Source organism: Equus quagga, chromosome 13 (assembly GCF_021613505.1).
Source record: "Equus quagga isolate Etosha38 chromosome 13, UCLA_HA_Equagga_1.0, whole genome shotgun sequence".
NCBI lineage: Eukaryota > Metazoa > Chordata > Mammalia > Perissodactyla > Equidae > Equus > Equus quagga.
Genome location: NC_060279.1, coordinates 61,925,599 through 61,951,988, shown reverse-complemented (window position 1 = coordinate 61,951,988; position 26,390 = coordinate 61,925,599). Strand labels below are relative to the sequence as shown.

Below are 26,390 nucleotides of genomic sequence, written 5' to 3'. Positions count from 1 at the left end.
GCGCATATGTTAAAAATGCAGATTCCCTGGCCCCACTCCTCTGAATTTGAATTGCTAGGGAAATTCTTAGGTGAATCTTAGAACTGGGTAAGTTGGAAAGACCTAATTGATTTCCTTTATAAGAAATATCTGGAGTAGGCAAATATACAGGGACAAAGTAGATTAGTGGTTGCTTTAGTGTTGGGGTGGATATGGAGGCCTGGGGATGATAGCTTTTGGAGTTGATGAAAATGCTCTAAAACTGATTTTGGTGATGACTGCACAACTCTGTAAATATACTAAGAGCCGTTGAACCGTACACTTTAAATGGGTGAATTGCATGATACGTAGACTAATTCCCAATAAAGCTGTTTAAAAAGAAATAAAACAAAAAACTTGAACCAAACTCTATAAGGGAAGGCAACAATTGTCTTCCCAAGACTTGGGTGGTGCCTGTTACCTAGTAGAATAGTCAGCAAATACTTATGGATGTATATATCGGAGGCTACAAAGTAAATGAGCAATTGCAATGGGGTGTCATTGGTATTATACTAGTTGAAGTGCAGGCTCCTGTGACAGGAGTGTAGTGGAGGGGCAGCTTCCTGAAGAAATTTGTGATGTCTAGTTGAAGCCTGTCAGGTGAACAGGCATTAGCAAGGCAAGATTAGGAGTGGGAAGAGTGTACCATGGAGGGGCAATCAAGCCCTGCAAGCAATTTAGTGAGGCTCCAATGCAGAGTGAGAAGTTAGATGGCAGAAGTGAGGCTGAAGAGGGGAACAGACTCAAAGGGCTTTGTGAGCCAGGGTTTGGGGGCTGGAATTTTCCCTAAAAGAAAGAGAGCCTGTAGTGGTAGATTTATGTTTGAGAAATCACTCTGACTGCACCATGGAGAATGAATGGAAGAGGGGCAAGACCAGGGGCAGGAAGCCTGTGAGGGGGCAGTTTTAGTGTCTAGGTGAGAGGTCAATGTGTCCTGAACTGGAGTGGTGCCAATAAGGATAAAGAGAAGTGGAGAGAATTTAGAAATATTTAGGGCACTTAATTGAGAGGATTCTGATGGCTGGGATGAGGAGACAGAGCTCTGAGAGTCAAAGATGAGGCCCACTTGTGTGGCTTGGGTACCTGGGTAGTTGGTAACCCCAAGAGCCCTAGAGGAGAAACAGGTTTTGAGATGTTGAGTTTAATTTTAAGCATGCTGTTCAAAAGGAGGTGTCTAGTCAGCAGTTGGATATGGGGGTCTGGAGGTGAGGAGTGAGTCATGTGCATCATTGGCATATAGCCTCAGCATGTAGATGGAAGCCAGAGGAACGGATGAGGTGATTCGGGGAGTGTGTTTCAAGAGAGGAGAAAAGGGTCTAGAATGAAATCCTGTGGAGTGATATTTGTAAGAGGATGCTTGAGGAGGAGGTGAAGATGGTTGTAAGGAGATTCAGAGGAAATAGCTAGAAACGTAGGTGTTTGCCATAGCAATTCATCTGTTTATTCAGCTGCTCTATGTCAGCATTTATTGAGGGTCCATATGCCTTGGATATATTCAGAGACAAGTAAGACTTGACCATGGACATCAAACTGAAATCGTGGCCATCACTCCACTGCAACCTTCTGAAAAAAGAGGCCCCTTTCTTCAGGCCAATGACAGTCTTACTTCCTAAAAGATAGGATTGTTCTTCCTTAGCAGTTTGTATGGGACCTGGAGTCCTTCCCAAGCTCACCCTCTTGTACTACCCAGGCCTAAATGAGCTGCATTCTGCAGCCAAGCCAAGAGCCTTCTGTCCACACAGGATGGATGGCATGAATAGGACACTCCAAGGCTTTCAGGGTGGGGGACGGTGGAGGGAAAGGAGGGAGCATATCATATGTCTAGGGTTCAGCAAATTGTACCCACACACCATGCATAGAAACACACAAGAAAGGCACCCCCGCTCCACTCTGTGGGCGAAGCAAAGAAGCAATCCTCTTCCCACGTGCCAACCCATCTGCTTCTTTGCCTTCACAAACATGCCTTTTTCCTTTCTTCTTTTTTTTGTTCTCTGAAGCTTTGAATACATGAGGAAGAAGAGTGGGAGACAGGAGGAAAGGTAAGGTTGGAAGAGGGCAAGAGGAAAGGAAGGGAGTGGGGGAGCCACCAGTGACCACCAACACAATAAATCATATCCTGGACTGTCTCAGCCTGGTCCCTTCTTTTCATTGCATGCTTATTAGTTCCCTCTGGGAAGAGCCCCAACAATGATGGCCAAGGCATGGCTGTGGTATCAATGGACTTGACTGATGGGGCACTTCTCAGTGTGTCATAGGCCTTGGAGGCTCACTTCCCTTGGTTCCATCACAGAAGCTGGCACAGGCTCTGCAGGACAGCTGGGCACAGGCTTTCCCTGCCCCGCTGCCTTTGACTGTTGATGGTGTCATCAACCTCCTGGGACAGCAAGCTCCCGACTGTCTGGGGTCTGGGGCAGCAAGAGTGAATGCCTCCCTGAACCTGCCTGACAGTAGGGTGGGAGGTGGGGGTAGTGCTGGGAGCAGCTTTGGCCTGTGGGAGGTACCTGTGAGGCTGTATGTGTGTTAGAGGAGGGGGGGTGTACAGGAGGGAGGACAAGGGCTCTCTCCCTGCCCTCCACCACCTCAAAGACATGGACCTGGGCCTGGGTGTAGGGAGGCCATAGAGCCTGACTGCAAGTCACTGAGAGAGACAGGTGGAGTGGCTATTCTGTGGTTGATCCACACTACTCTGAGCTAGGTAGGCTTGACAGGGCAAAGGCCTGAGACTCTTTCTGTCTTGGCCTTGACAGTCCTTCACCTGTACCTGGCTGTGCTCACAGTGCCAACCCTGACCCTCACACTCACCCTCAGCTAGAGCTGAATAACAGGCTCTGCCCTCAGGACCCTCCTTGTAGAGAACAGAAAGTTAGGAGCCCCACCCCTTCCCAGCATTAGAGAGCTGGGATGTAGGGCCACTCAGATCTTCAGTGACAGTCCCAGTTGACCTCTAGCTGGGATGATATTTTTTCCATCCTACATTTCTTGCCCAGGCTGTCCTCTCCTGTGGTTTCAGCTGTGAGCTCGTGCTGGCCCAGTCACCCCTGTTTGCACTTTCCCAGTACCTGGTCAGCCAGTGTTCACTTCCTCTTTCCCCGCCACACAGGCTATGCTTTGGATGCAAGTAGACAGTCTTGGCCTACAGTGGGCCTCTTGTGGTGCCTCAGGCCAGAAGGGCTCCTAGGGGTGGTTCTGGGACTACAACCCTCCTGAAGGGGCTCTTGGGGCAGGCCCAAGCTGTGGCCAGCTTTAGGTGCTGGCTTGGTTTCCTATCACTTGTTTACCTTCTCCACCCCCTGCTACCCCACCCGACCAGCCAAAAGGCTGGCCTGCACACCATCCGTACCATGCCACCCTTCATAGTCACAGAGGGAGGACAGAGCTGTGCCAATGTGCTGAGAGCTGTCTGCCCGCCCCCACCCCCACCAGTCTGGAATGAGCCACCTGCATCCACACACAGGTGTTTCCTGTGCTCCTTCCTGTTGCCGTTTTTTCTGCTCAGCTTGGCTTCCCCAGCAGGTGGTTAAGGGCCCAGCCAAACCTCTTGATACACAGCCCTAAAACACTGGGGGGCAGGGCTCCCTGGGGATCTAGGGCACCCCCTCCACCTCCAGGGGAGACTGTTGGCACCTCATTGGCTCTTCCTGAGTGCAGGCGCACATACTCTCCCCAGTGTGTCATGCTGCTGTGCTACCGCCACAGGCACTGGGACACCAGAGTGGGCTCAGGCAGTGGGGAAGGCCTTGCCCATGCACTGGCTCCCTTGCCCCTGGATGATGAAAGCTCTGGAGGGAGAGGGGAAGGGTGGAGGACCTGTTTCTCCAGCCTTGGGTGTGGGCCTCCCTCAGGCCCTCCTTAGAATAGCCTGCTATCCTGAAGTCCCACCCCACCCTCAAGTTCCTCCCATAGAACTCATAGCCTTCTGGGGTTTACACACTCACGTGTCAGGCAGCTCTTGGGGAGGTGAGCCCTCTCCCTGGAGCCCTGCTTCCTGAAGCAGCAGAGCACAGGCTGGTCGGCTGGCTGTGGGAGGCCACTGGGTTCAGTCAGGTTTGTTATTACAGAGAGGAGGCAGCTCAGGGAGAGGAGAGACTTGCTGTTTAGGGTCACAGGGCAGCCATCCGGGTCTCCTGCCTCCCAGGCCCCAGCTCTTCCCCTCTGTGAGGATCTCCTCTTACTACTCAGCCCTCAAGGAGGTCCTGGTGCTCAGCCCCCTCTATAGGAAGCTGTCTGGGCAAAGGAACACCAAGAAGCCTGGCCCTGGCAGGGTTCTGCTGCCCCCTGGTGGCCAGAAGCTCTAGCCACCACTGCACTTTCTTTTCTTGCCTGCTTCCTTTTGCCTCTGGGCGGTCACCAGGAGCTAGCTGCTGGGGAGCTGTTCTCAGGACTGGCACGCTTTGGGTCTCCTCTAGGCCAACTCCACAGTTTGGCTCCAGCCTGGGCCTGTAGCTTCTAGGCCCAGGGCATGCCCAGGCTGCAGGCTGAGCCTCCTTAGCAACATCCCACCACCCTCTTCCTCTGCCCCTCCTCTCCAAGCCTAGTTTCAATCTCTGGGATTTCTTCCACCTGGATTTCCAGGGCAAAAAGCACATGCCATTGGAGAGTGGACATACTAGTGTCAGGAAGGGCCACAACTGGAATAGAGGGTCAGGAGTGCACCAGGCCAGGCCATGTAGGAAAGGCATCTTGCTTTTTTATTTTCTGTAAAACTCTGTAAATAAAATACAAAACCAAGGGATGTGTTGGGGCAGAGGCAGGATGGCCAGGCCCGGGACACTGACTTGTGGTAAGTGTGCTGAGCCGAGGCTGGGAGGCACTTGACTGCAGGCACTGACTCTATCAACCCCAGGGGCAACAGAAGAATATATTAGATTTTCATTGATAGGAATCTGTGGAGGAGGGGTGTCTGGAGCCAGCCCTCACCCTCCCTGCCAGTGCCTGGTAAGCCCTGAAAGTTGGGGGAAGGGGCACTGGGAGCCGGTGAGTAGGGAGTTTAGAATGCCGTACTGGCCATGCTGCCGGGTCCAAAGATGCGGGGTAGGGCGTCCAGTGACTCCTCCAGCCGTCGATGGGCAGATTGTCCCTCTTCCCCTGTAATGGGTGAGAATGGGGTAAGGAGTGGCTCTAGTCCCATCCTGGCCTTTCTACCCCTGACCCCATCTCACCCCTACTCCCATCAGCCAAAATGTCCCCAAACTCTACTTAACCCATATCTCCCACCCCCCAGCCTCACCACACTGTTGCAGGCTCTGCCGGGCAGCTTCCCTCACGGCTTCTGTGTCCGTTTGGCACAGGTACACAAGGGGCTCAATGCCCTCTGGAGCCTACCAGGGGAGGGAGTATTGAGGTAGGCCCAGTGGAGCAAGTGGGAACCAGGGCTCAGGGGTGAGGAGGCCATGAGGGGAGAGAAAGGGTGGGTGGGTTGGCAGAAAGGGTGGGTGGGTTGCGTGGTGGGTCACCTTAATGCAGCCCAGGGCGAGGCAGCCAGCTACTCTCGTCTGTACATCCTCATCCTCGAGCTGGTCCAGGAAGCACAGTAGGGCCTGGGTAAGGGTAGGAGCGCAGACTTAGCCAGACACCGGGAGCCTGGGACCCCAGCCTTTGCCCTCAAGGTATCCCTGCCCAACTCTCACCCTTTCCCGGAAGGCAGGGCCCAGTGACAGGCTCCGGAGCTGGGTGCTGACAGCAGCCATGACCTTGTTGTTGCCATGGACAAGCAGGGAGCTGAGGGCCCGGAGCCCATCCCTTCGTAGCCGCCCCTCAGGCGCCAACCTAAGGGCCTTCAGCACAACAGCCTGGTCATCTGAGTTCAGATTCCGCACCAGTAACACTGAAAGAAGGAAGTGAAGCTTGGGACAAGGGGGCAGGGCAAGGAGCCTCCTGGGGTGGGATCTTTTGTATACTCATGTCCTCATCCACACCTTCAGACCCACCCATAGGATCAGGCCACTTTGTGATCAGGGCTACTGCCTCACCCTCCTCGGCGGTCTCTGTCACATAGGCCTCCATGGAGGGGCTGTCCAAGGCTTCAATGTAACTCCAGAACTGGAAGATGGTGAGCTGCTCTCCAGGGCCTGACTGGGGCCTCCTGGGCAGCTTCCGCCCCAGGGCATCTTCTAGGAACTTGACACATACTGTAGAAGGCAGTGCCACAGGCCTCAGGGTTAGATAGACCCAGGTCCTTAGAGGGAAGAGTGCTCCCACTCCAGGCTCGGGTCCAGGGGCCCCCTGTCTAAACCCTACCCATCCAGGTCCTTTTGCACCAAGGCATGAGCCTTTGCTATTTCTTCTCAGCTCAGCATGTCTGTGTGGGGATCCGAGAAAGGAAGGCAGAGGGGGCAGGTAGGCAGCCCACTCACCAGCCTCTGCTAAGCCTGGCTGGCGCAGGGAGAGACGGGCACTGTACTGATTGCAGAAGGTGAGGAGCACCCGCTCCACGGAGCAGATGAAGGGGCTAAGTCCCTCCGTACACTGGTCCCAGAAGGTCAGGAAGCCGGGCCGAGAGGCTGAGAACTGCACCACTGTGAGGAAACGTAGGAAACCATTGGCAACAGAGCAGACAGATGGGCAGACAGGTGTAGATGGGGTAGGGCAAGGGAAGAGCTTCAGGGTAGACACTGAGCTAGAGCCCACGGGGCCTTTACCTTCCTGGGCGGAGGTGGCAGGGATTTCCCATCGCCTGCTAAGCTCGCATACTGCCTCAATTACTCGAGCCTCCTGCAGCAGCCGTTCCAGGGCCCATGCCTCCTGGCAGCGCAGGGGCCCAAATGTGCCCAGTTTCTGGAGAATAGGGGGGGCTAAGTAGCTCAGAGCTCAGGGTATGGCTTGGGGAGGGTGGGACATGGGCACTACAAGTCCCAGCATGCATCGGGACAGGTTGGGGGTAGCCAGAGTGCAGGTAGTATTCTATTCAGTAAGATTCAGATGCCAGGGCCTGGGACATTGGGAGTGGAAGTAGGGGAGGCATGGAGGGCCAGGATTGAAGTGCAGGGCACTCTGGGGTAAGAGGCTACAACAGGAGGGTGGGGGGAATACCACTAGCCTCACCAGCAGGAGGCGGCTGCAGTGGTACAGGTGCTGGACCAAGGCAGTGTCCAGAGCTGGACACTCCGTGCTGAGGGGGCGGGCACTGAGCGAGTCGAGGCTGTCCTCAGCCCCAGGCTCCAGGCTGCTTGGGGGCCTGAGAAAAAAATGGGGTCAAGCAACCCAGGAACATGCATCACCATCTGGTCACCAGTGCATTTTTATTAAGCTCCCCCCATCTCAGAATGGAAGAACAGACAATGCTGAGATAACAGACAATGGGTGGGTTCACAGAGGACTTCAAGGAGGAAGGGGTTGGGACCAGCAGATGTAGCAGGGGTCTCCAGAGCCTGTCTGCCAGTGCTGCCTCCATCTAGGACCACCGGGACCTTCGGGGCTGGGGTGGGCGGGAGTAGGGTTGCAGGCGGGATGGTCTACACCATGTGGACTGCAAGGGGTTGTAGCCCAAAGGGTGCAGGGCACAGGGCTGTAACCTGGACAGCAGCAGAGAGGGGAGGGGCTGGGCACAACCCTCAAGAGGGAATGGGCAAAGGCTGCTCTGGGACAGAGAGCTGAGGGGCCAGGCTCTCTGGGGCAGCCAGGGTCGACGAGATAGAGGGGGTTGATACTGGGGCACCCAGGGTTGATTGGGAGGCACTGAAAGGTTTTGTTCATAGAGTAGGTGCAAGGTGAGGCCAAGGGAGAGAGAAGGAACTGGAGGCTCATGAGCTGATGGGGACCGGTGGGGGAGGCAGACATTGCAGGGATGAGAAGGAGGGTGGTCAGAAGCACTGGGGATACAGACGGGGTTGGAAACATGGGCATCAGGGGACATGAGGAGTACTTGGAAGGGGTGAACACAAATGTACCTACCAGCAAGTCCATCCCCTCCTGCCCACCTCCAGTCTTGCTGCTCTCATGTGCTCCACCTGGCCCCACCTCACCTGTTCCCCTTTCTCATCTTTCGCCACCTGGCACTCACCTCACCTCTTCCCCCTCACGTAGTCCCATCTCATCTAGCCCCCTCACCTGTCCCTAGGACCATCATGGTCTTCATCTTCATCCTCGTTGAGGAAGCTGAAGCTCTCCAGGGCATGCTCCACAGTGATGCTAAGACTGGAAGCCCGGCTGCGAGTCAGGCCCTGTCTCTGCTGGGGTTGTAAAGGGAGTCAGAGCTGCTGCCACTGCCTGGCTGCCCTCCCTGCGCTGCTGCAGCCCAACCAGGCCCTCCTCACCATGAGCAGACTCTCCAGCCGGGTCACCTCCTGCTCCAGGCCCTGCAGCTCAGGGAACTGGCCACGATAGTCATCAAGGGCAGCCATTAGGGCCCCCAGTGCCTCCTCCAGCCTCCTGTCCCCAGCCTCTCCAGCTGCCCCTGGAACTGGGGCCTGGGCAGCCACAGTCAGGCTAAAGTCTGAATGCTGGGGCACAGGGTCTAGGGATGAGGGAGCAGGGCTTGGGCTCTGAAGGATAGGCTCTTGGGAGTCTGGGGAAGGGCTTGTGAGGGGTTCCCAACTGGAACAGGTAGGACCTGGGTAGGAGGTGCTGGGGGATATAGGGTCTGCCTGAGTACAGGGAGTGGAGGCTGGGTGGCTACAGGACAGGGGGTCGGTGCCTGGGAGAGTGGGGTCTGTGTGGGCAGAGGGGCTGGGGAGTGTGGTGAGGTCTAAAGAAGTAGAAGGGCTTACAGTTATAAGGGTGGGGCTTGTGACAGGATGGGTGGGGCTTCTGGTAGTCTGGACTGGGTCCTTAGCATTAGGGGTAGGACTTGTAGAGGTGTGAGTTGACATCCTGGATTTGTCAGTAGGGCTTGCAGTAGTGTAGGTGGGGCCTGCAGCAGTGTGGGTGGGGCGTGCAGTGCTGTGGGTGGGGCTTGTGGTGGGCTGGGCTGGGCCTGTAGTATTGGGGGTAGGACCCGCAGTCATGAGGATAGAAAACATGGGCTTGTGGGTGGGGCCTGTGGTAGTATGGGCCTGACCTGTGGCACAGGGGGTAGAGCCTGTAGTAGTGAGGGTAGAGAGCATGGGCTTGTCTGTTGGGCTTGTGACAGTATGTGTCAGGTTTGTGACAGTGTGGGTAAGACTTGTGGTGGTCTGGGCTGGGCCTGTAGCACTGGGGGTAGGGTCTGTAATAGTGAGCGTCGAGAGCATGGGCTTGTGGGTGGAACCTGTGGTAGTGTGAGTAAGGCTTGCAGCACTGTGGGTAGGCCTCATGGCACTATAGGTGGAGCTTGTAGTGGTGTGTGTGGGGCCTGGCAGTTCAGGAAAGCTAGAGTCTGGGGTCTTGTGAACCAAGTCTAGGTGTGCAGATGGGGCAGGGTCTGTAGATATATAGGCAGGGCCTGTTGTACTAAGAGTGGGACTTGTGGCAGAATTGCCAGGGTCCAGGGCAGGAGAGACAGGACCAGGGTGTTCCCCATGGGTGGGATCTGGGTGTGCTGGCAGGCTAGGTCCCCGGGCTATGCTTTCTAGGCCCACAGCCTCCACTGAAGCCTCAGCCAAGGCAGCATCCACACTGGCCTCACTGATATGGCTCAGAGTCCGGCTGTAGGGGGCATGCCCATTGGCCAGGACTGGGGCCACGGCCCCCTCCTCATCCACAGGTCCAGAGGTGGGGGTCTCAGGCCTACGGAAGGCAACTTGGATGGGCAGAGGCTCAGGCTGCTGTACCAGGGGCCTGGGGGCTGATGAGTGGCGGGTAGCGCCTGAGAGCTGTGGGCTGGATGAGTCGTCCGAAGATTCAGATGACAGGGACCATGCCGTCCCATTCTCCAGCTCCTCCTGTCGCCTCAGCATATTCTGGGAGAGAGGAAAGGGTATTTCAAGACCACCCCAGGGAACTCCTGAGGGATAGTGAGGCCTGAGCTGAGGCCGTGACTCACATAGAAGGCCTGCTCCCGAAGTGAGGGCGTGTCTGGTGGGCTCTGGCTATAGGTGGAGAAGCGCTTGGTGACTGTGGAGGCTTTGTTGACAGTAGAAGCAGCCGAGGGCTGGTCATCCTTGTCGAATGGGCTGGGGAGAGAAGAGGCTATTAGCAGGTGCCATAGGCCCCTGGCCCTGTCCCCAACCCCCTCAGTCCCACCAACCTCCATGTGACTTCCAGGCTGAGCTTGATGGTGCCAAGGTCATTGATGTCCACTGCCACAACCTGGGGCAGGGCAGCGAACAGGTCCTTGGTCTCGCAAGAGACGCTGCCTACAACTACGTGGTTGGCCAGGCCCTTCAGCTCTGTCACCTGTAGCAAAGAATGCATCATGAGGTCACAAGAGCATGGGGTCATGAGATCATGGGAGATCAGAGGTCTGAATTTGCATAAACGTTATGTGATAGTCACAAGATCATGGAGCCATGGAGGTTTGAAGCAGCCTGGGAGCATGGGGGTCACAGAGGTATGAGTTTATAAAGTCATTGAGGTCTTAGGGGTCATAACCTCAGGGGAGTTCAGGGGGTCAAATATTTTACAAGGTCTGGTCATGAGGAAATCACAGGGTCCTGAAGGTCATGGGGTCACACATTCACAAGGCCATGGAGCCAAGCAGGGGTCACAGGGGTAAGGTTCTCAGGGTCATAAGGGGTTCAGAGGATCATGGAGTCACAGGATCATGGTGTCCGTTGGTTCTGGGCAGAGACATCACCTTGATGGACAGGAATTCCGTGAGCAGAGGAAGAAAGACGGTTTCCTCACTGTCCCACACCTGCTTTCCACTACCCTCAATGCGGCCCCGGAGTTTCCAGCGCTGACGCCCATATTTCATGCAGATCTAGGGGAACAGACACAATGAGGCAGTCCTTGGTGTCCCGTGCCACTCTGCCATCCCAGCCCTTCCCTGCACATCCTCATACCTCATACTGATCGCCCACACACAGCCTGGCGAAGCCGGCCAACCCTGGGAGTGCGGGAGAAGGAGATGAACCATGTTAAGGGGTCTCAGGCACACACTTCCCTCTCCCTGCCACCAGACTGCCCCCACAACTCAGTACCTTTCATGCGGAGATGGAATTCGCCCAGCTGTGCCTCCAGCTCACTCTCCAGCAGACACATGCTCTGGCAGGGATGGGCAGGGACAGGAAGGGATCAAGAACCAGTTCTTTCTCACCAACTCTGCCATACCCTATGCCATCCAGCCCTCACCTCTGTGTACTCTCGATGCCCCCGAGTGGCCTCGGCCAGGCTGTCTCGGGCCTCGCGGCTCCCTGGGGACCCAGTACTGTAGGCACGGACCATGTTGTAGGCACCATCCCGGAGACGTCGCTGGACACAGTATGCCTCATATAGCTCATCAATCTGGGCAGGTGAGTGGGGTGGCAGTGAGGGAATTGAGACCCACTACTGGGGTTGCTCCCCCAAGGCCTAGCCCCACCCATTTCCCCGATGATACCTCATCCCCCACCCCACTCTGCATGCACACATGCGTGTTGCACATGTACCTTGCTAGCATGGAACTCCAGCCGTCGCAGGAAGCGTTCAATGGACTTGACTTGCTGGGGGAGAGGTGCATCAGGAGGGGCATGAGGCCCAGGGCCCTTTACCCTCCCCATGAGCCAACCTCTTCCAACACTATTCTCTATTTACTCACCTTGTCCAAGTCATACAGGAAGCCCTGCAGAAGGAGATGAGAGGGGGCACTTAGGAGGTATGGGAAGTATTCCAGCAGGGGCACTTGCCCACCTAGACCCATCTAGCTCCTCTCGTTCACAGCCCTCCTCCCCCTCACATCACAGTCCATGGCCACTCCAATCAAAGCAAGGACTGACCCCGCCTTCTCACATGCCTGGCCTTTGGTGGGTACTAGTAACATAGATCTGGTCCCCAAGACCCCTCCCCCCACATCTTCCCTGGGATCCCTCCCCTGGCCCCTGGCCCACTCTTTCCTGAAACCCCTAGCAAGAGAGCTCTGTGCCTCTTCATGCATGGTTCTCTCTACCAGGAAACTCCTATCTATCCTTCAAGACTCAGTAGAAGTTTTTTCTCCTCTGGGAAGCCCTGACCTCTTCCCCAGGAAGAACTTCCCCAGTCTCTCAGTACCACTACAATATAATCTCCTGTTGTGCATGTCTATAGGGGTCCAAGCCACTCCACTGGAAGCACCCATGGACACGCACTGGGTCCCAGGCAGAAAGCATGCACAGCTTGGGGAAGCTGAGCATAGAAACCTCCCCAGTATTTTCTGATATCCCCTTTTCTTTTTTTGAGGAAGACCAGCCCTGAGCTAACTACTGCCAATCTTCCTCTACTTTATATGTGGGGTGCCTAGCACAGCATGGCTTTTGCCAAGCAGTACCATGTCCACACTCGGGATCCGAACCGGGGAACCCCGGGCTGCCAGAGAGTGGAACGTGCGAACTTAATGGGCGCCACCGGGCCGGCCCCTGATATACCCTTTTCTAATCATACCTGGACTAAATCACTCCAGAAAACAGCCCTGGTGTCACCCAGGACTGGCCCTATCCAGCACCCCCACCACCACCACCACCGTCACAGGGCAAAGGGCATTAGTCCAGGGCATCCTTGCCAACCCTTCACTCACCAGGCGAGAATTCCTCTTGGACTCCCGTATCTGCCCCTGGAGTTTCTCCTGCTCCTGTTGATGCACTTCCAAGTAGGCACTGGGAAAGGGGTAACAACCAGAATTAGCTTATCTTTCCAACCTTCAGATATCCAGGGTACCAGCAGTGGGGAGAGGGTATGGGTGGGGCTGGGGAAGGTTCCTACTAGGGGAAAAGGGATGGGGGCTTGGGGAGGGATCCTGGGACAAGATGTTAGGAGGGAGTTGCTTACGTCAGGCCCCGCTTGAGTGCAGCGTACACCAAATCCAGCCGCTCAGGCTGCGGGACCTTGGTGGCTGGGTGCGCCACGGAAAACATCCTGGAAACACGGGAGAGCGCTGGGGGCTTCCGTGGGGGCCCTGGGGGACTGAAGGCCGGGAAGCTCCTAAAGAAGAAGCTACACTCAGAAAGGGGCCAGAAGGAGTCCCCCAAACCCTTACTGCACTCCCAGTCCCAGTCCCAACCCCCTCAGACTCTCTGGACCCCATTAGCCCCCTTCGGCTGCATACCTGGGCCCCCGCTCGTGGCTGCTGAGGACGCCTGCGAAGGACTGGCTCCTATTGACCCGGGCGCTGAGCAGGCGGCGCTGCGGCCGCACCGACAGGGACATCATGGAACGAGTCCGTGCGGGGCTCCCTGCGGGTGGCGAGGGCGGGTTTCCAGCGCCAGTAGGGCCCTTGAAGCCTCCACCCCGCGGCCCAGCCTCTGTATCTTAGCCCTGCCGGACACGGCCTGACGCCGGGATTCCGACAGCCCCGCCGGCCCTGGCGCTAATGACAGGGCGGCCACGGGCGACTCGGCCTCGGACTCAGCGTGGCCTCAGCTCTGTCCCCACTTCCTGCAGAGGTGCAGGCTCCGCCTGCCGCGGGGCAGGAAGGGGGGTCGCGCGGGGACCCTCTCCGGGCTGGGAAGGGGCAGGAAAGGGGCGGGGCACGCGAAGAATGTGCGGAAGCGCCTGTTTACCCGGGGGCGGGGCGGGCTCTCCAGCCCAGCCCCTGACCTCCTCCCCCAAAGTGGACCAGGAGCTCTCGCGCCGGCGGCCCGCGAGGCCGCAGGAGGTCGCGGGGCGGGGCGGGGTGCGCGCGCTCAGCCCAGCCGAGCTGCCCCACTGGCCCGGCCGGTGCGGGTTTAGCTCCCGCGGCCAGCCCACCCCGCGTAAATTGCTCCCTTCCAGCCCCCACCGGCTCCTAGGTGCCCAGACGCCAGAGCCCTCCCTGCGCCCAGAGCAGGGGGATTCCCAGAGTGGGGGGCAGTGCCGAGAAGTGCTCCGCCCCCTTCACTTTCCTGCGGTCCCGACCTGGAAACTGAGTCACAGACGGACGCCTCCGCCCGTGCCCTTAGTGGGAAGGATCCTCCGCAGACCCCCACCGCGCTCCGGCGAAACGCGCGCCCGTGGCCCCCAGAATGCGGCCGGGACTCTGTGGGGTCAGCCCCGTAGCCTTCGCAGCCCCAGGCGGGGTCCTACCTCTCTTCTTGGCGCTCATGGTGGGTCCTGAACTGTCCCCTACCCCGTGAGCTTGCCCCTCCCAGTGTCTCCGCCAGTCCAGGGCCACTCGGTGCTGGCCCAGCTGGGCTCCGCGCTCGCTCCCAGCGACTCTGGCTCGGGCTGCAGCTCCTCCCGGCGCCGCCCCCCGCCCAGTTCCTGCCGCCTGACTCAGCCCGCCGGGATGGGGCGGGACTGGCCGGACCAGGGGGGCACCGAGCCCTTGGCCCGCCCGGTTTCTGGGAGGGGTGACTGGGGTTTCCCCTCGGGGAGGAGACTGACGGAGGTCTTCTGGGCTGGGGTCAGAAGTGTGGGTAAAGGGAGTTGAGCTCGGCGGTGAATATGGAGGGATAAACAGAATGAGGACTCTGAGTGGGGGCTGGATTGGGTGCCGTTGGCATAGGGGGCTCACATAGTGACTGTTGAGGGGTGCTGAGAGAGGGCTGAACACACAGAGAGCTGAGATTTGGGGTTCTGAGTGTGTGAAGGCTAGAGAAACGAGGCTGAGAGAGTGGAAGGAAGGGCTAGGGGTGCTGAGTGGAGAGACTGTGCCAATTGAGGGCAGAGCATGAGGGGTGTGGGAGGCTGAGAAGAGAGGGGCTAAAAGTGTGGGACTGGATCAACCCAATATTATGTGTCACTGCCCAGAGAAGGAAGCAGAGGAAGAACTGGGTGCAGGGTGTCTCACAGCCCCATGTACCATCCCCACCCCTACACCCACAGAGGGGGTGCTTGGTCTGGGCACTACCTCTCCCTTCCAGGCCCCAGGTAAGAGGATCAGGTCCCACTGCTCAGCCAGGGCCTCCTCTCTATCAGAAGCTGCATCCTAGGGTGGAGGCCCCATTCTTCTGGCTCCCAGCTCCCATGGGCTGAATCCCCCTGGTGTCAGCCCTTTCTCATCCCCACTATTTCCCCCTTGAATATCCCTTGTTCACCTCCAGCCAAGATAGAGGCCACCATGCCTAGGGTCCACTGGGCATTCCATCCCCTTGGAGGGGCTGGGTGCTCCCCCACCCCATAAACACTCTTGCTCTTTGATGTTCAATTCTGCCACACTGGGCTTACTTTCTCCCCATGAGGCTGGGGTGGGTCCAGGGGTCTGCAGTTCCAACAAGCCCACCACCCTGCTACAGATTCAGATGCAAGATGTCCCAGGACCCCAGTTTGAGAAATGCTATCCTTCCCTTCCTCCTTGAAGACTGTGCATCCAACACTGGCAACTATGCATTCTGACAGACTGCCCACCCAATACTGGCCTCTCTGCTCCCTGCAGCCACCCCTCACAAGAATACCCCAGCCTGGGGCCAGCCCCATGGCCGAATGGTTAAGTTCGTGCGCTCCACTTCGGCAGCCCAGGGTTTCGCCAGTTCTGATCCTGGGCACAAACATGGCACTGCTCCTTGGGCCATGCTGAAGTGGCGTTCCTCATGCCACAACTAGGGGGACCCACAGCTAAAAATATACAACTGTGTACGGGGTGCGGGGGGGGGGGGGGGCTTTGGGGAGGAAATAAAAGGAAAAATAAAATCTTAAAAAAAAAAAAAGAATACCCAAGCCTTATCACCTGTCTAGAATGCCCCTTTCCTAAATTATAACCGCATTGACCAACCTTCAGGCTCTCTCCATCACCTCCACCTCACCTGCCTTCGACCTGAGACCTCTTGCAACTCCAGCTCATTTATTCAGCTATCCACTGAGTGAAAACCCTGTGCCAAGCATGTGCCAGTTACTGGAGATACAGCCTGGAATTGCACAGACACCACCCTGCACAGAGCTCAGAATCTGCCTCTGCTAGCTCCCTCCTACCTTCTCTTCCCTCCTTTCCCTGCACACCCTTCTCCCCAGCCTGGATCCGTAGCCACCACTCCATCATGCTTGCTGTTAATATCCCCAGCACTGTGGGCTTCTCTCTTACCTGGCAGAAACCAACCCTGGACAACCCAACTCCTGCCTTCTATGCACCTGCACACAGGCTGGCGGGAGCTGCCAGAGGTCTTGGCACAGCAGCTGGGTTGGAACTACAGAGCAATTCTCAACCTCAGCCAGGCTCTCGTTTCCCAACCAGGAAATCCTCATGTGTGGCCCTGGTCATGTCTCTCCCTTCTCATAGAAGATGAGTGTTTCAGACTTTCTCCACAAGCCTCAAACAAGCTCAAGTCACTCCCACATAAAAAATGAAAACAACCCTGGGAACTATCCAAATGCCCATTAGTAGATAATGGACTGCTATACAACAAAAAAAATGAACAATATACAACTACGTGCAAAAATATGGATGAATCCTACAGACATAATGTTGAGTGAAAGAAGCAAGACCACAAAAGAGGATATAGGTATGATTCCCTTGATATGAAGTTCAAAAACAAGCAAAACTGATCTATGGTGATAGAAGTCAGAATAGTAGTTACCTTGGGGAATAGTGACTGGAAAGAGGCACAAGGGGGCTTCCAGGTGCTGGTTATGATATTTTCTAATTTGGGTTCTATTTCCTAATCCCATATGGGTGTATGCCCTTGTGAAAATGTATCGAGCTGTACACTTAGGACGTGTGCCCTTTCTGTATGTACATTTCAATATAAAGGTGACTTTAAATAAATAACTACAAAAAGAAACAACTCCTCTGTGGACTCGGAGTCTCTTTCTAGCTACCCCACCCCTCACCCTATTTGGCCCTTTCAGAGCTGAGTTTCTTGAAGAGATGTCTACCTCCACTTCCTCTCCACACCCACCCACTCCTCTTCCCATCCTGGTCCACAACTCCCCTGACTGGTCTGGACAAGGTCACCCATGACCTCCCTGTCGCTAAATCCAGTGTCCACTGTTTAGTCCTTATCCTGCTTCATCTCAGTGAGGCTTTTCACTGTATAGTTCTCTTCCTCTTCCTTGAGGCTTTCCCTTTCCTGAATTTTTTTTTTTTTTAAAGATTTTATTTTTTCCTTTTTCTCCCCAAAGCCCCCCGGTACATAGTTGTGTATTCTTCGTTGTGGGTTCTTCTAGTTGTGGCATGTGGGACGCTGCCTCAGCGTGGTCTGATGAGCAGTGCCATGTCCGCGCCCAGGATTCGAACCAAGGAAACACTGGGCCGCCTGCTGCGGAGCGCGCGAACTTAACCACTCGGCCACGGGGCCAGCCCCATCCTTTTCCTGAATTTTAAGAGGAAACAGGCTCCTGGTTTTCTACGTCTCTCTGGCTGCCCATCTTATTTTCCCACAGAGGATCTATCTTTCTCCCTATCCCCAAATGAGCCTCATCCTCCCTGCCCTATGTACATCTCCCACAGCTTAATGCCATCTAAATGTTGCCAGCATCCTTATCTCTTCCTCGCCCAAACCACTCTTCTGAGCATCAGGCCTGTATATCTAACTGCCTGCTTGATGCCTCCTGGAAGCTGAGTGACAATTCGAGTCGGCTATTAGGGGTGTGCTGAGTTTGAAGTCTCCAAACTGAATTCACCACTTTACTCCTCAAACCTGACTCTCGCCAGTGTTAACTTCTTCACGACAGCCCCACCATCTATTTACTCAGTTGTTCAAGACAGAAACTAGGAGTCATCTTGGGTGCCCCCAACATCCACTCAGCCACCCACTCCTGCCATCTCTGGAATCTGCCCCCTCACCTCCACCTCTATAGCTAGAATTCAGGTCCAAGGTGTCACCAACTCTTACCTAGAACCCTACAGCAACTTCCTCATGAGTTCCCTGTCTCCACTCTAACCTGCAATGATCCATTCTTTATTCAATAACAACGTTGCTCTTCCTAAAATTCCAGTTACCTGACAATGCCAAAAACTGTCCCTTATCAAGTGCTTTTTATATGCCAGTCACTGTGCTTAATTAACAAATAGCATCTCATTTAATTTTGGCAACAACCCTATGGGGTGAGTTCTACTAGTCCCACTTCACAGATGAGAAAGCTAAGGTTAACTGGCTGTGTGACTTTGGGCAAGACGTTTCTAAACCTTTTTGGGCTTCAGATACACAACTCTTAAATGAAGATAGCAATAATAATAAAAACAACTATCTCTCACTGGGCTGTTGGGAGGATGAAATGAAATACTTTGCTCTATAGGGAGTGTTCAGGGAAGGAAGAATTGTATGTAGGGTAGGAAAGTTGGGATGGACACACTGCTTCACTGAAAGCACACAACAAATAGCAACTGCTGTTATTAACAATTACTAATCTCCCCAAAATTACAGAGCTGGTAAGGGGCAGGGCCGGGTTTCAAACCCAGGTGATCCGACCCTAGGACTCTAAACGTTTACTATCCCTCTATTCTGACTCTTGTGAAACATCCATGGGTACCCCCCCTGCCCCAAGGATAAAGTCCAGACTTTCTAACATGACCCACAAGACCCTTCAGGCTCTGTCCCTTTCCTCATATACCTTCAACCACTCCTCCCCTCACAGTCCCCTGCTCCCCTCCCCCCACCCATAGTCTTTCTGTTCTAGTTACTTCAACCCTTTCTCAATAACTGCAAGGCTCTTCAGCATTTAAGCAGCAGCCCCCATTGCTCCTATACCCCCTTACCACTACTCTCAGCCCGACCAGTTCCCTCTCCTTTTTCAAGTCAGACACTACAACTTCTTCCTCCAGGAAGCCTGCCCTGGGTTGGTTCCCTCTTTTAGGCACCACATAGCTTCCTCCCTGAAGCCACATAACTCAGTTGTCAGTTCTCCTTTGGGGTCTGTCTTCCAACCAGACTGTGAACTCTGGAGGCTGGGGCCTGTCTGCTTGGCTCACTGCTGTACCCTCTGGGCCTCCATGAGGGCAATGAAGGAGGGCTGACTGATCTGGGCTGCCTAGACACAGGAACAGCAGATCCTGCTGCTGGGAGGGGGGTAGATTTCAAGTCTGTGTCCACCCCAACTCCCCTACCCCACATAAAATTTTCCCTTTCCCTTCCCCACTTTCTGATTATATCAGCAAGCGGAGTTCTGCTCCCTGGGGATGGGGTAGGATGGGGTCCCACGGGATTCTGGAACTGAATGGATGGGCTAAACTCAGAGTAGGCTGACTGTTCCATCAATTTTCTTTCTCTGACTGGGGCTCTCCTGCCACAAACCCCCTAGTCGCATAGGGACCAGGATGTCTAACTGTTGGTCCAGACTCTCCCCAAATGACCATCAGAATATCCATCTGAGCGATCATTTCAGGAGGTTAATAGGCAGCATTTCCCCTGCTGGGGGAGACAAGGAAAGAGCTGAACCCCTTGAGCTAAGGGAGAGAGTCCACGTCAACTGGTGAGGGCTGGCTGATAAGAGCCAGGGGACTGTCTGGACTCATGCCAGCCCTGAAGTCTGTTCTGGACATGGGAAAGAACTCAGGTCCGAAAGGTGAATGGGGCCTGCAGCACACGCAGCTCTGGGCAGCTGGCAATGGAATTCTGGCCACCTGCAGGCCCCAGATCTCACAATCCCCAATAACTTCTACATGCCAAAACTGGTGCACTGGTGTGGGGCAGGAGGTCCCGCCACCTGTGCTGCCCAGCTCAGTGGTATGCCAGGCCAGCCGCCTCGCTGGGAGTCCCTTGCCCAGCCCCGCCCCGCCGCAGGGCCGCTGGGAGGAGGTAAACACAAGCTAAAAATAACCCGGGCCAGGGGCGGCTGCACAGGAGAACAGGGTCCCTCCTGAGCCTGCCCCTGTCTCCATGGCAACTACCCCAAACCCGGCTGCTGACGTCATGCCGCAGCTGTGGGAGCTCGGAGGGGGGGGGCACGGTGCGGCCTGGGACCCCCCCACCCCGGAACCGGGCGGAGGCGGCCCGGTGGCCTCACTTCCTGCCGGCCCCCTCCCTGGTCAGCTGGTCACATTCCCCGGCCAGCCTCGCGCTGGAAGCCTAGTGGCCTCCCCGGGGCCAAGCCTGGCAGGGGCACGAGGCCAAGCCAAGCCGTAATGGGGGGCCGGGGTGACTCAGCCACACACTCCCCGCCTGCTTTTCCACCCGGGGAGGACCTAGCCTGGCGCCTGGCATGCTCCCCTCACCCACACCCAAGCCCAGGCTCCTCTCTCCAGCTGCTGCCCCACAGGACCCAGGGCAGGGAGAGTTGACGTGGGAGCTAAGCCGGGTCTCCTTGTCTCACTGGAGTATTTTGTAGCTTACTCTCCAATTCTTATGTTCCTCTGCCCCTCCCCTCCATGCCATGGAGGTGGATACTGCAATGGCAAGAATTCAGATCTGGGTCTAATTCCCACCTCTCTCTAAACCAGCTGTGTGACCTTGAGAATATTACTTAACCTCTCTGGGTCTGCTTCTGCATCTGCCAGATTGTCATAACCCTCCTCAAAAGCTGTGCCAGCACCGAATGCTGCAGGCCCCACAGATGGGGTGGCCAGGGCACTGTTATTGTTACATTAGACTGCACACAGTAGGTGCTCAGCTAGCCAGCCTCGACACGCATTAGGAGCAATCCAGTAGAACTGGATGGGAAGGGTCGGTACCAGAGGCTGGACTCAGGAGGACAGAAGGTGCTGAAGCCGGACTTAGCCAACACCCAGCCATGGTGAGCAGCCCCTTCCCCAAACCAGTTCTGCAGGGTGCCCAGGCTTGGCTGCTTGCAGAGACCCCACACTTGCCTTCTATTTCCAGGAATAGGGTCTGTTCCCTGCCGCGCCAGGTTTGGGCTAAGAGCCTGGCTCCAGGCCAGGTTCGGCCACCTCGGGCCGGGCCCCAAAGCGGCTTAGGCCAGCCGGTGGGGCCAGGAAGATTAGCTCATCTCGGAGGCCGACCTACACTCCTTGTTCCCCCCTCCCCATTCCCGGCTCAGCCTCCCCCGCGGCGAGGGCAACTGGGGCTCCCGGAGAGCGTCCGTGCCAGGGTCCAGGCTGGCGCCAAGTGCCGCCCCGAGGCCTGGCCCACCCCGGGGCACCGGCCGCCTAGGCCTTGCTGTGGGAAGGAAGGAGGCAGCGCCGGGCGCAGCAGGCCCGGGGGAGGCGGCTTTTGTCCGGCGAAGCCGAGTCCTCCGCGCCTGGGGGGAAGGGAAGGAAGGACAGCGCGCGGCCTGGGTCCGGGGATGGAGCGATGTGAGACAGGGCCACAAGCAGATACGGGACCGACCGGGCGGCGCTGGAGGAGGAGGCACTGGAACTACCTCGCCAGCCCCCCGCCAGGCCCGCGGCCCCCGGAAACGGAGGGGACACTCACATGGCTGGGCTGGGCTGCGCGGACCTCGCGCTCTCCGTGCGCTTGTCGCTGCGGGCCTGTTCGCGCCGCAGCTGCCGCTGTCGCCGCTGCAGGCGCCTGCCCCTCCCTCCTCCCCGCCGCCCCGCCGGCCGGCCGCCCAGCCGCCCAGCTCCTCGGCTCCTCCCCCTGCCCGCTGGGCCCCACCCCCTGCGCTCCCGCGGCTCAGCTCGGGTGCCCCGGGAGGCGCCCACGGCTCGCTCCGCCCTCTCGGGTAACGGGGCAGGCCGGTGGCCGTTGGAGTCCACCAGCTTGCGGGGAGGCGGGACCCCAGAGAACGCCAGGGCGGTAGGAGTTCTCAATGCTGGGGATCCATGGGAATAGGACGGCTTTCCGGGAACCTCTCGCAAAGGCAGTCCCATTGCTTCCCTTGCAGACCCCAAAACCGGGTGCGCCGGAGACCTCCGCTTGCCTGCTCTCTTCTCAGATTCCGTGGGTTCCAGAGACCTTTCAGGCTCCTCTCTCTGTGACCGCCTGAAACAGGTCCTGGAGCGGCCACTGCTGGGTTGGGTTGGCTGCAGGAAAGGATCAGGGGCAGTTTCTGGGAGGAGAACAGAGAGGCCCGAGTCCTAGCCACCGGACCCCTTCGGGGTCCAACTGCTGCCCCTCAACACTGCCTTCTTGGCCAGCCTCAGTTTCCCTGCCGTGGGGGCAAGCTGCCCTTTCTGCTACCGTCTGGCCGGTAAGTCTGGGCTCTTAGCTAGGCCGTGCTTCACCACTCACTGGGTAATGGCTTCTGGGGCGTCCCAGGCCTTGCTCTTTGCGCGTGAGTGAGGACCCTGGCAGGGTCTGGGTACATGGGCTTGCAGGCACATGTTGGCTAAGAGGGCCAGAGCCCAGTCTTTTCCAATGAGGGGGTTGGAATACTGACTCTCACCTAAAGTGGGTAAGGGAGCTGAGAGCTGATCCCACAATGGGGTCAAAGGGCCAGCTCCACTCCCCCTCCCCTCCCGGCAATAAGACACCACTGAACCTTGAACCCCCAAAAGACACCACTCTCCAACCCTGAACATTCTGGGCCCTCACCCTTCAGGCCTCACTCCTGTGGTCCTTCACCTTTAGAGGTAACACAGACATACTCAGGAGTAGTTTGAGGGACTTTAAGAGGTTCCTGAATATCTGCCCCCTTCTCCTGAGGGTAGGCCTTGACAACCCAAAGCCTAGGTGGGGAGGCCCTCAGGGGCACTGCCATTATCTCTCTCACCAGCTCTTACCAGAGACACACTTCCCCCTCCCCAAGTTTTCCCACCTCTCCAGCCCCTCCTCGTTGCCTTCCTTTGCAGCACCCCTTTCTCTATAGACCTTAAACCCGGGGATTACTTCCAGGGACTAGGTTCTTCTCTTTATTTCCCCCACCCTAAAATATCATCCAGTCTCAGGGCTTCCATCCATCCACTGTTGACTATCCCAAGCCTTCCTCTGTGCCTCTCCTGTTCCAGAGCCCCTGGATGACCCACCAGATGGCATGACCTTCCAGGGATGGATGCTTCTTCCTTTGTCCCTATCTCTGCAAAGCACCACTGTCTAGACAGGCTCACACATAAGCCAGGGGCTGGGCCTCTTTGGAGCTTTCAAAACTGGCACCAATTGGTCCCTGCCCACCTCTAAAGTAACCTCCTCAGCAAGGCATCCTCTGACCACCTTCTCTGAAGACAGCCTCTCCTTGTTACTCTCTGTCCCCACGTCCTGTGGACTCCTGCCTTCATGTCACTCATCACCACCAGGCAGCATGTATGCCCATGTGTGCTCACATGCCTAACCTTGCCTCACTGTGGGTCTCTAAGTTCTGTGGGGTCAGGGCCATGGAAGTCCTCGTCACCACTGTCCCTCGCTCATAGTGGGAGTTCAAGAAATATTTGTTGAATGAGCCAGTGAATGAATGAGTAAACACATGAACCCTGACGTCCCCCTCTCTATCCCTACCTTCATTCAACCTCCCAGTCCTGTTGACTCTACCTCCTCAACGTTTCAAATTCATTCCCTACCCACACCTCATCTCCCACTACCAGTACTCTGTTGTTTAGTAATTCATTCAACAAACACCCACTGAACACTCGGGGCTGGAGAGCATGCTGGCCCCTGGGGTGGCAGTGGCATAAAGCTGTCCTTGTGCCATTGCTCAGGGCTCTGATGAGGCAGCACTGATTGTAGGGCCTCCCCAGGGCCACTATCTGAGGAACTCAGTCTCATTATGGAATTCTAGAATTCCACTTCCAGAAAATTCCAACTTTTAATGGATGATTCCCTTGCCCTTTCTAATCAGTCATTCTGTCCTGTGTCTGGCCACATCTCTGCATTATCTCAGTTGGTACCCAGCCTGGTGCCACCATCTTTTCTGGCCTTCCTGCCTCCACCTTTGACCCCTACAGTTGTTCTCCACTCAACAGCGTGAGTTGTCTTTTAAATCATAAATCAGCTCATATGGGTTCCCCATTGCCCTCAGAATAAGTCCAGACTGTAGCAGGACCTCTGAGACCCAGGAGATCTGGCCTGAGATGACCTCACCTCCTAATCTCCCATCTGTCCTGCCAGCCTTTGCTGTTCTGGTTCCACTACACCAACCTACCTGTGCCTGTGGACATGGTCTGCACTCTCTAGCCGCTGCCTCTTCTCCCAGTCTCCCTTCTGCCTGGGATTCTCCTCCCCAGTATCCACTTGGAAAACAGCTCAAATGTCACCTCCTCCAAGAAACTTGTGTCCTCTGGCTTCCCACTCACTTCTTCTGAGCACCCATTACTGCCGACTGTCCTTGTCTGTGACCAGGCCTGGCTCCCCATCCTGTGACCACCAGGGCCAGGCATGGATGGGGCTGTAGTGAGCAGATGGGACACCTGAGGCTTCACCTGGCCCTCTCCTCCTGCCCAGGGACCTTGAGGGAGAGACAGCGTCTGAGGGCCACGAGGTGATGGAGGCCTCTCCCCACAACCAGTGAGTCAGGGAAGGAAGGACACAGCTAAAACCTATTTCACAGAGGCGCCACCTGAGGCTCAGGGAAAACAGAGCCTTTCCATGGTCATGTGTCAGGAAGAGGTGGAGTCTGAGCTCCCACTCAGCTCACTGGGTCCTAATCAGTTCAGCACTGTCTGAGGCATCATTCCCTGAGCACATGCTGTGCCTGGCGCTGGGCTGGGAGCTGGGACAGAGCACGGAAGCATCACCATTTCTAACCTCGAGCAGTTCACATTCCTAAAAGGATGGGCTCTGGCCTGAGAAAAATCCCTCTAATACACGGCAGAGTGGTGAGAACCATAGTGAACCCAGGGTCCTCACATACGGTGCAGCTAGTTACACTTTTGGAAGTATTACAGTTCAAGTCTCCAAACACAGAAAAATAGAAGCTTCCTTCAGGCCACTGCATAACCCCCATGGTCACAGCTCTCCCCAGTTTCCTGTGAGGTGACAGAATGGAAGCCTGTCCTTTACTGTGCCTGGGTCACAGGCCCTAGGCAGTGTGTGCAGCATTCATTCATTCACCAGATATTCAACAAGTGTTCATGGACCCTGCTGTGTGCTTGGCCCTGGAGGGACCAGAATTAGGGGGACCAGAGGTGAGGCCACCCAGTCCCTGCTCATAAGGGCTCACTGTCAATCAGGGCATGTACATCCTTGAGTTTCTGCACCTCCTGTGTCACCAATGTGAGAGTGTGTGTGCATGAGTGTGACCACATCTGTGTGCACGTTTCCGTGTATGTGAGAGAGAATGTGTGTGTGCTCGTTAGGAAGGGCTTTGCAGGGAAGGGGCATTATCATGGCAAGTTGTTGGGGCTCCCTAGACAGGCAGAGGATAGGTCCATGAAGGAACATCTGTGGCAGAGAGCATAGCAGAGTTCAAGGCACAGGAGAGAGGAGCAGCCTCCTTTGCTGGTGGGGAGCAAAAGCTTAATGTGGCTGGAGAATTGTGTATGTGTTGGGGATGGGGCCAGTTACGAGGGGCCTAAGAGACTGGCTGAAGAGCATGGATTTCACCCTTGGGTGACGGGGAGACTGGGCTTTAAGCTGGGGAATTTTGTGGTCATATCTATGCTTTGCAAAGGTCACTCAAGCAATACATGGAGTGGGGAGGTGGTGGCAGCAAGCGGCTGATGCTATTTTCCAGCCAAGGTCATGGTGGCCTGGGCCAGGGTCGGGGCAGTGGGGATAGAGAGAAGGAGACATTCAAGAGATGTTCAGGAAGCAGAATGGAGGGCTGGGTGATTGATGGGATGCGGGGTCTGGAAAGGGAGGCAGCCTAGATAATACTGGGGTTTGGGGCCTGGGCATTGGGTGGATGGTGGTGTTTTCAATGATGTGGGGAGTCATGGAGGATCTAGTTAGGGGAAGGTGACATGGTCAGTTTGGGAAGGTGGCATCTGAGGATGTTGGGGACCATTCATCCAGGAGGAGGTATCCAGAAGGCAGTGGGACATGTGGCTAGAGGAAAATGGAGTCTAGGCTGGAGACAGCTTTTGGAGGGGACAGTGGTCAACTGGCTCACCAAGAAGTCAAGTGAGAGAGGATGAAAGGTGCCACACTCTGCTAGAACACTTGAGTGAGTGGTGGGGCAGACACACCTGGAGAGGGGGTAAGTATGGGGCTTGTGGGTATGTATGTACCTCCCACCAACCTCCACACCCCCTCCTGCCCAAGCCTGGACTCTGCTTTCCACTGTTAAGTGTCAAAGGGCAAGGGCCAGGGATGCTGCCCCACATCCTGGCTGTACCACTCTCACCTTGTAGTTCCTGGAGCCACTTCTCTTTTCTCATGCTTTAACTGCATCCATCCATTCACTCATTAAAATTGCAATTTGAAGAGGTGCTCATCTCTTTAATAACCAACACAATGCAAATGTAAACAACAAGAGACTTTTTTTTGCCTGTGAGATTGGCGGTGATAGACATGATGTGTGAGTGGACACTCTCAAGAAAATGGGAATTGGTTTGAGTGTTTACGAGTAGTTTTTTCACAATGTCAGGTTCAACCCCCCCTTTCACCCTGCAAGAAACTTATCCCAAAGAAAGAGTTGTACAGGCAAGAAAAGACTTGTGCCTGCGGATGTTGATTACTGGCTTGCTTAGTCAGGGATAAAGGGATGACACAGTCCACAGGGAGGTTCATGTATGCTGAAATATTGTGTGGCCACTGAAAATGGTGTTGGGCATAGACTGAACC

At 56.0% G+C, this 26,390-nt stretch overlaps 1 protein-coding gene across 5 annotated transcripts; it reads right to left on the bottom strand.

The window, feature by feature from the left end:
- Nucleotides 1-1,434: 1,434 nt before the first annotated feature.
- RIPOR1 (RHO family interacting cell polarization regulator 1) lies at nucleotides 1,435-21,354 on the bottom strand. Of its 5 annotated transcripts, XM_046683024.1 has the most exons (24): nucleotides 14,047-14,191; nucleotides 13,091-13,217; nucleotides 12,814-12,966; nucleotides 12,563-12,641; nucleotides 11,612-11,635; nucleotides 11,463-11,516; nucleotides 11,167-11,319; nucleotides 11,016-11,079; nucleotides 10,878-10,921; nucleotides 10,670-10,795; nucleotides 10,121-10,269; nucleotides 9,917-10,046; nucleotides 8,271-9,833; nucleotides 8,065-8,186; nucleotides 7,060-7,192; nucleotides 6,657-6,792; nucleotides 6,372-6,533; nucleotides 5,988-6,146; nucleotides 5,646-5,842; nucleotides 5,472-5,555; nucleotides 5,246-5,336; nucleotides 3,954-5,103; nucleotides 1,886-2,015; nucleotides 1,435-1,627 (listed from the first exon to the last, which is right to left on the bottom strand). In XM_046683024.1, the coding sequence occupies exons 1-22, from the start codon at nucleotides 14,063-14,065 to the stop codon at nucleotides 5,006-5,008; spliced, it is 3,867 nt and encodes a 1,288-aa protein (XP_046538980.1). In that variant the 5' UTR covers nucleotides 14,066-14,191; the 3' UTR covers nucleotides 1,435-1,627; nucleotides 1,886-2,015; nucleotides 3,954-5,005. The 5 variants fall into 5 exon arrangements, with proteins under 5 accessions (XP_046538980.1, XP_046538983.1, XP_046538979.1 ...); XM_046683027.1 differs by lacking the exon at nucleotides 14,047-14,191 and adding an exon at nucleotides 21,207-21,354 and having other exon boundaries at nucleotides 1,435-2,015; XM_046683023.1 differs by having other exon boundaries at nucleotides 1,435-2,015.
- Between the last annotated feature and the right edge of the window lie 5,036 nt (nucleotides 21,355-26,390).

Coding starts and splice junctions, on each gene's coding strand:
- RIPOR1 (XM_046683023.1), bottom strand. Junction 11,517..11,611: donor TCCTGTATGACTTGGACAAG/GTGAGTAAATAG, acceptor CCTCTCCCCCAG/CAAGTCAAGTCCATTGAACG. Junction 6,147..6,371: donor GCCAGGCTTAGCAGAGGCTG/GTGAGTGGGCTG, acceptor TGCCTTCTACAG/TATGTGTCAAGTTCCTAGAA.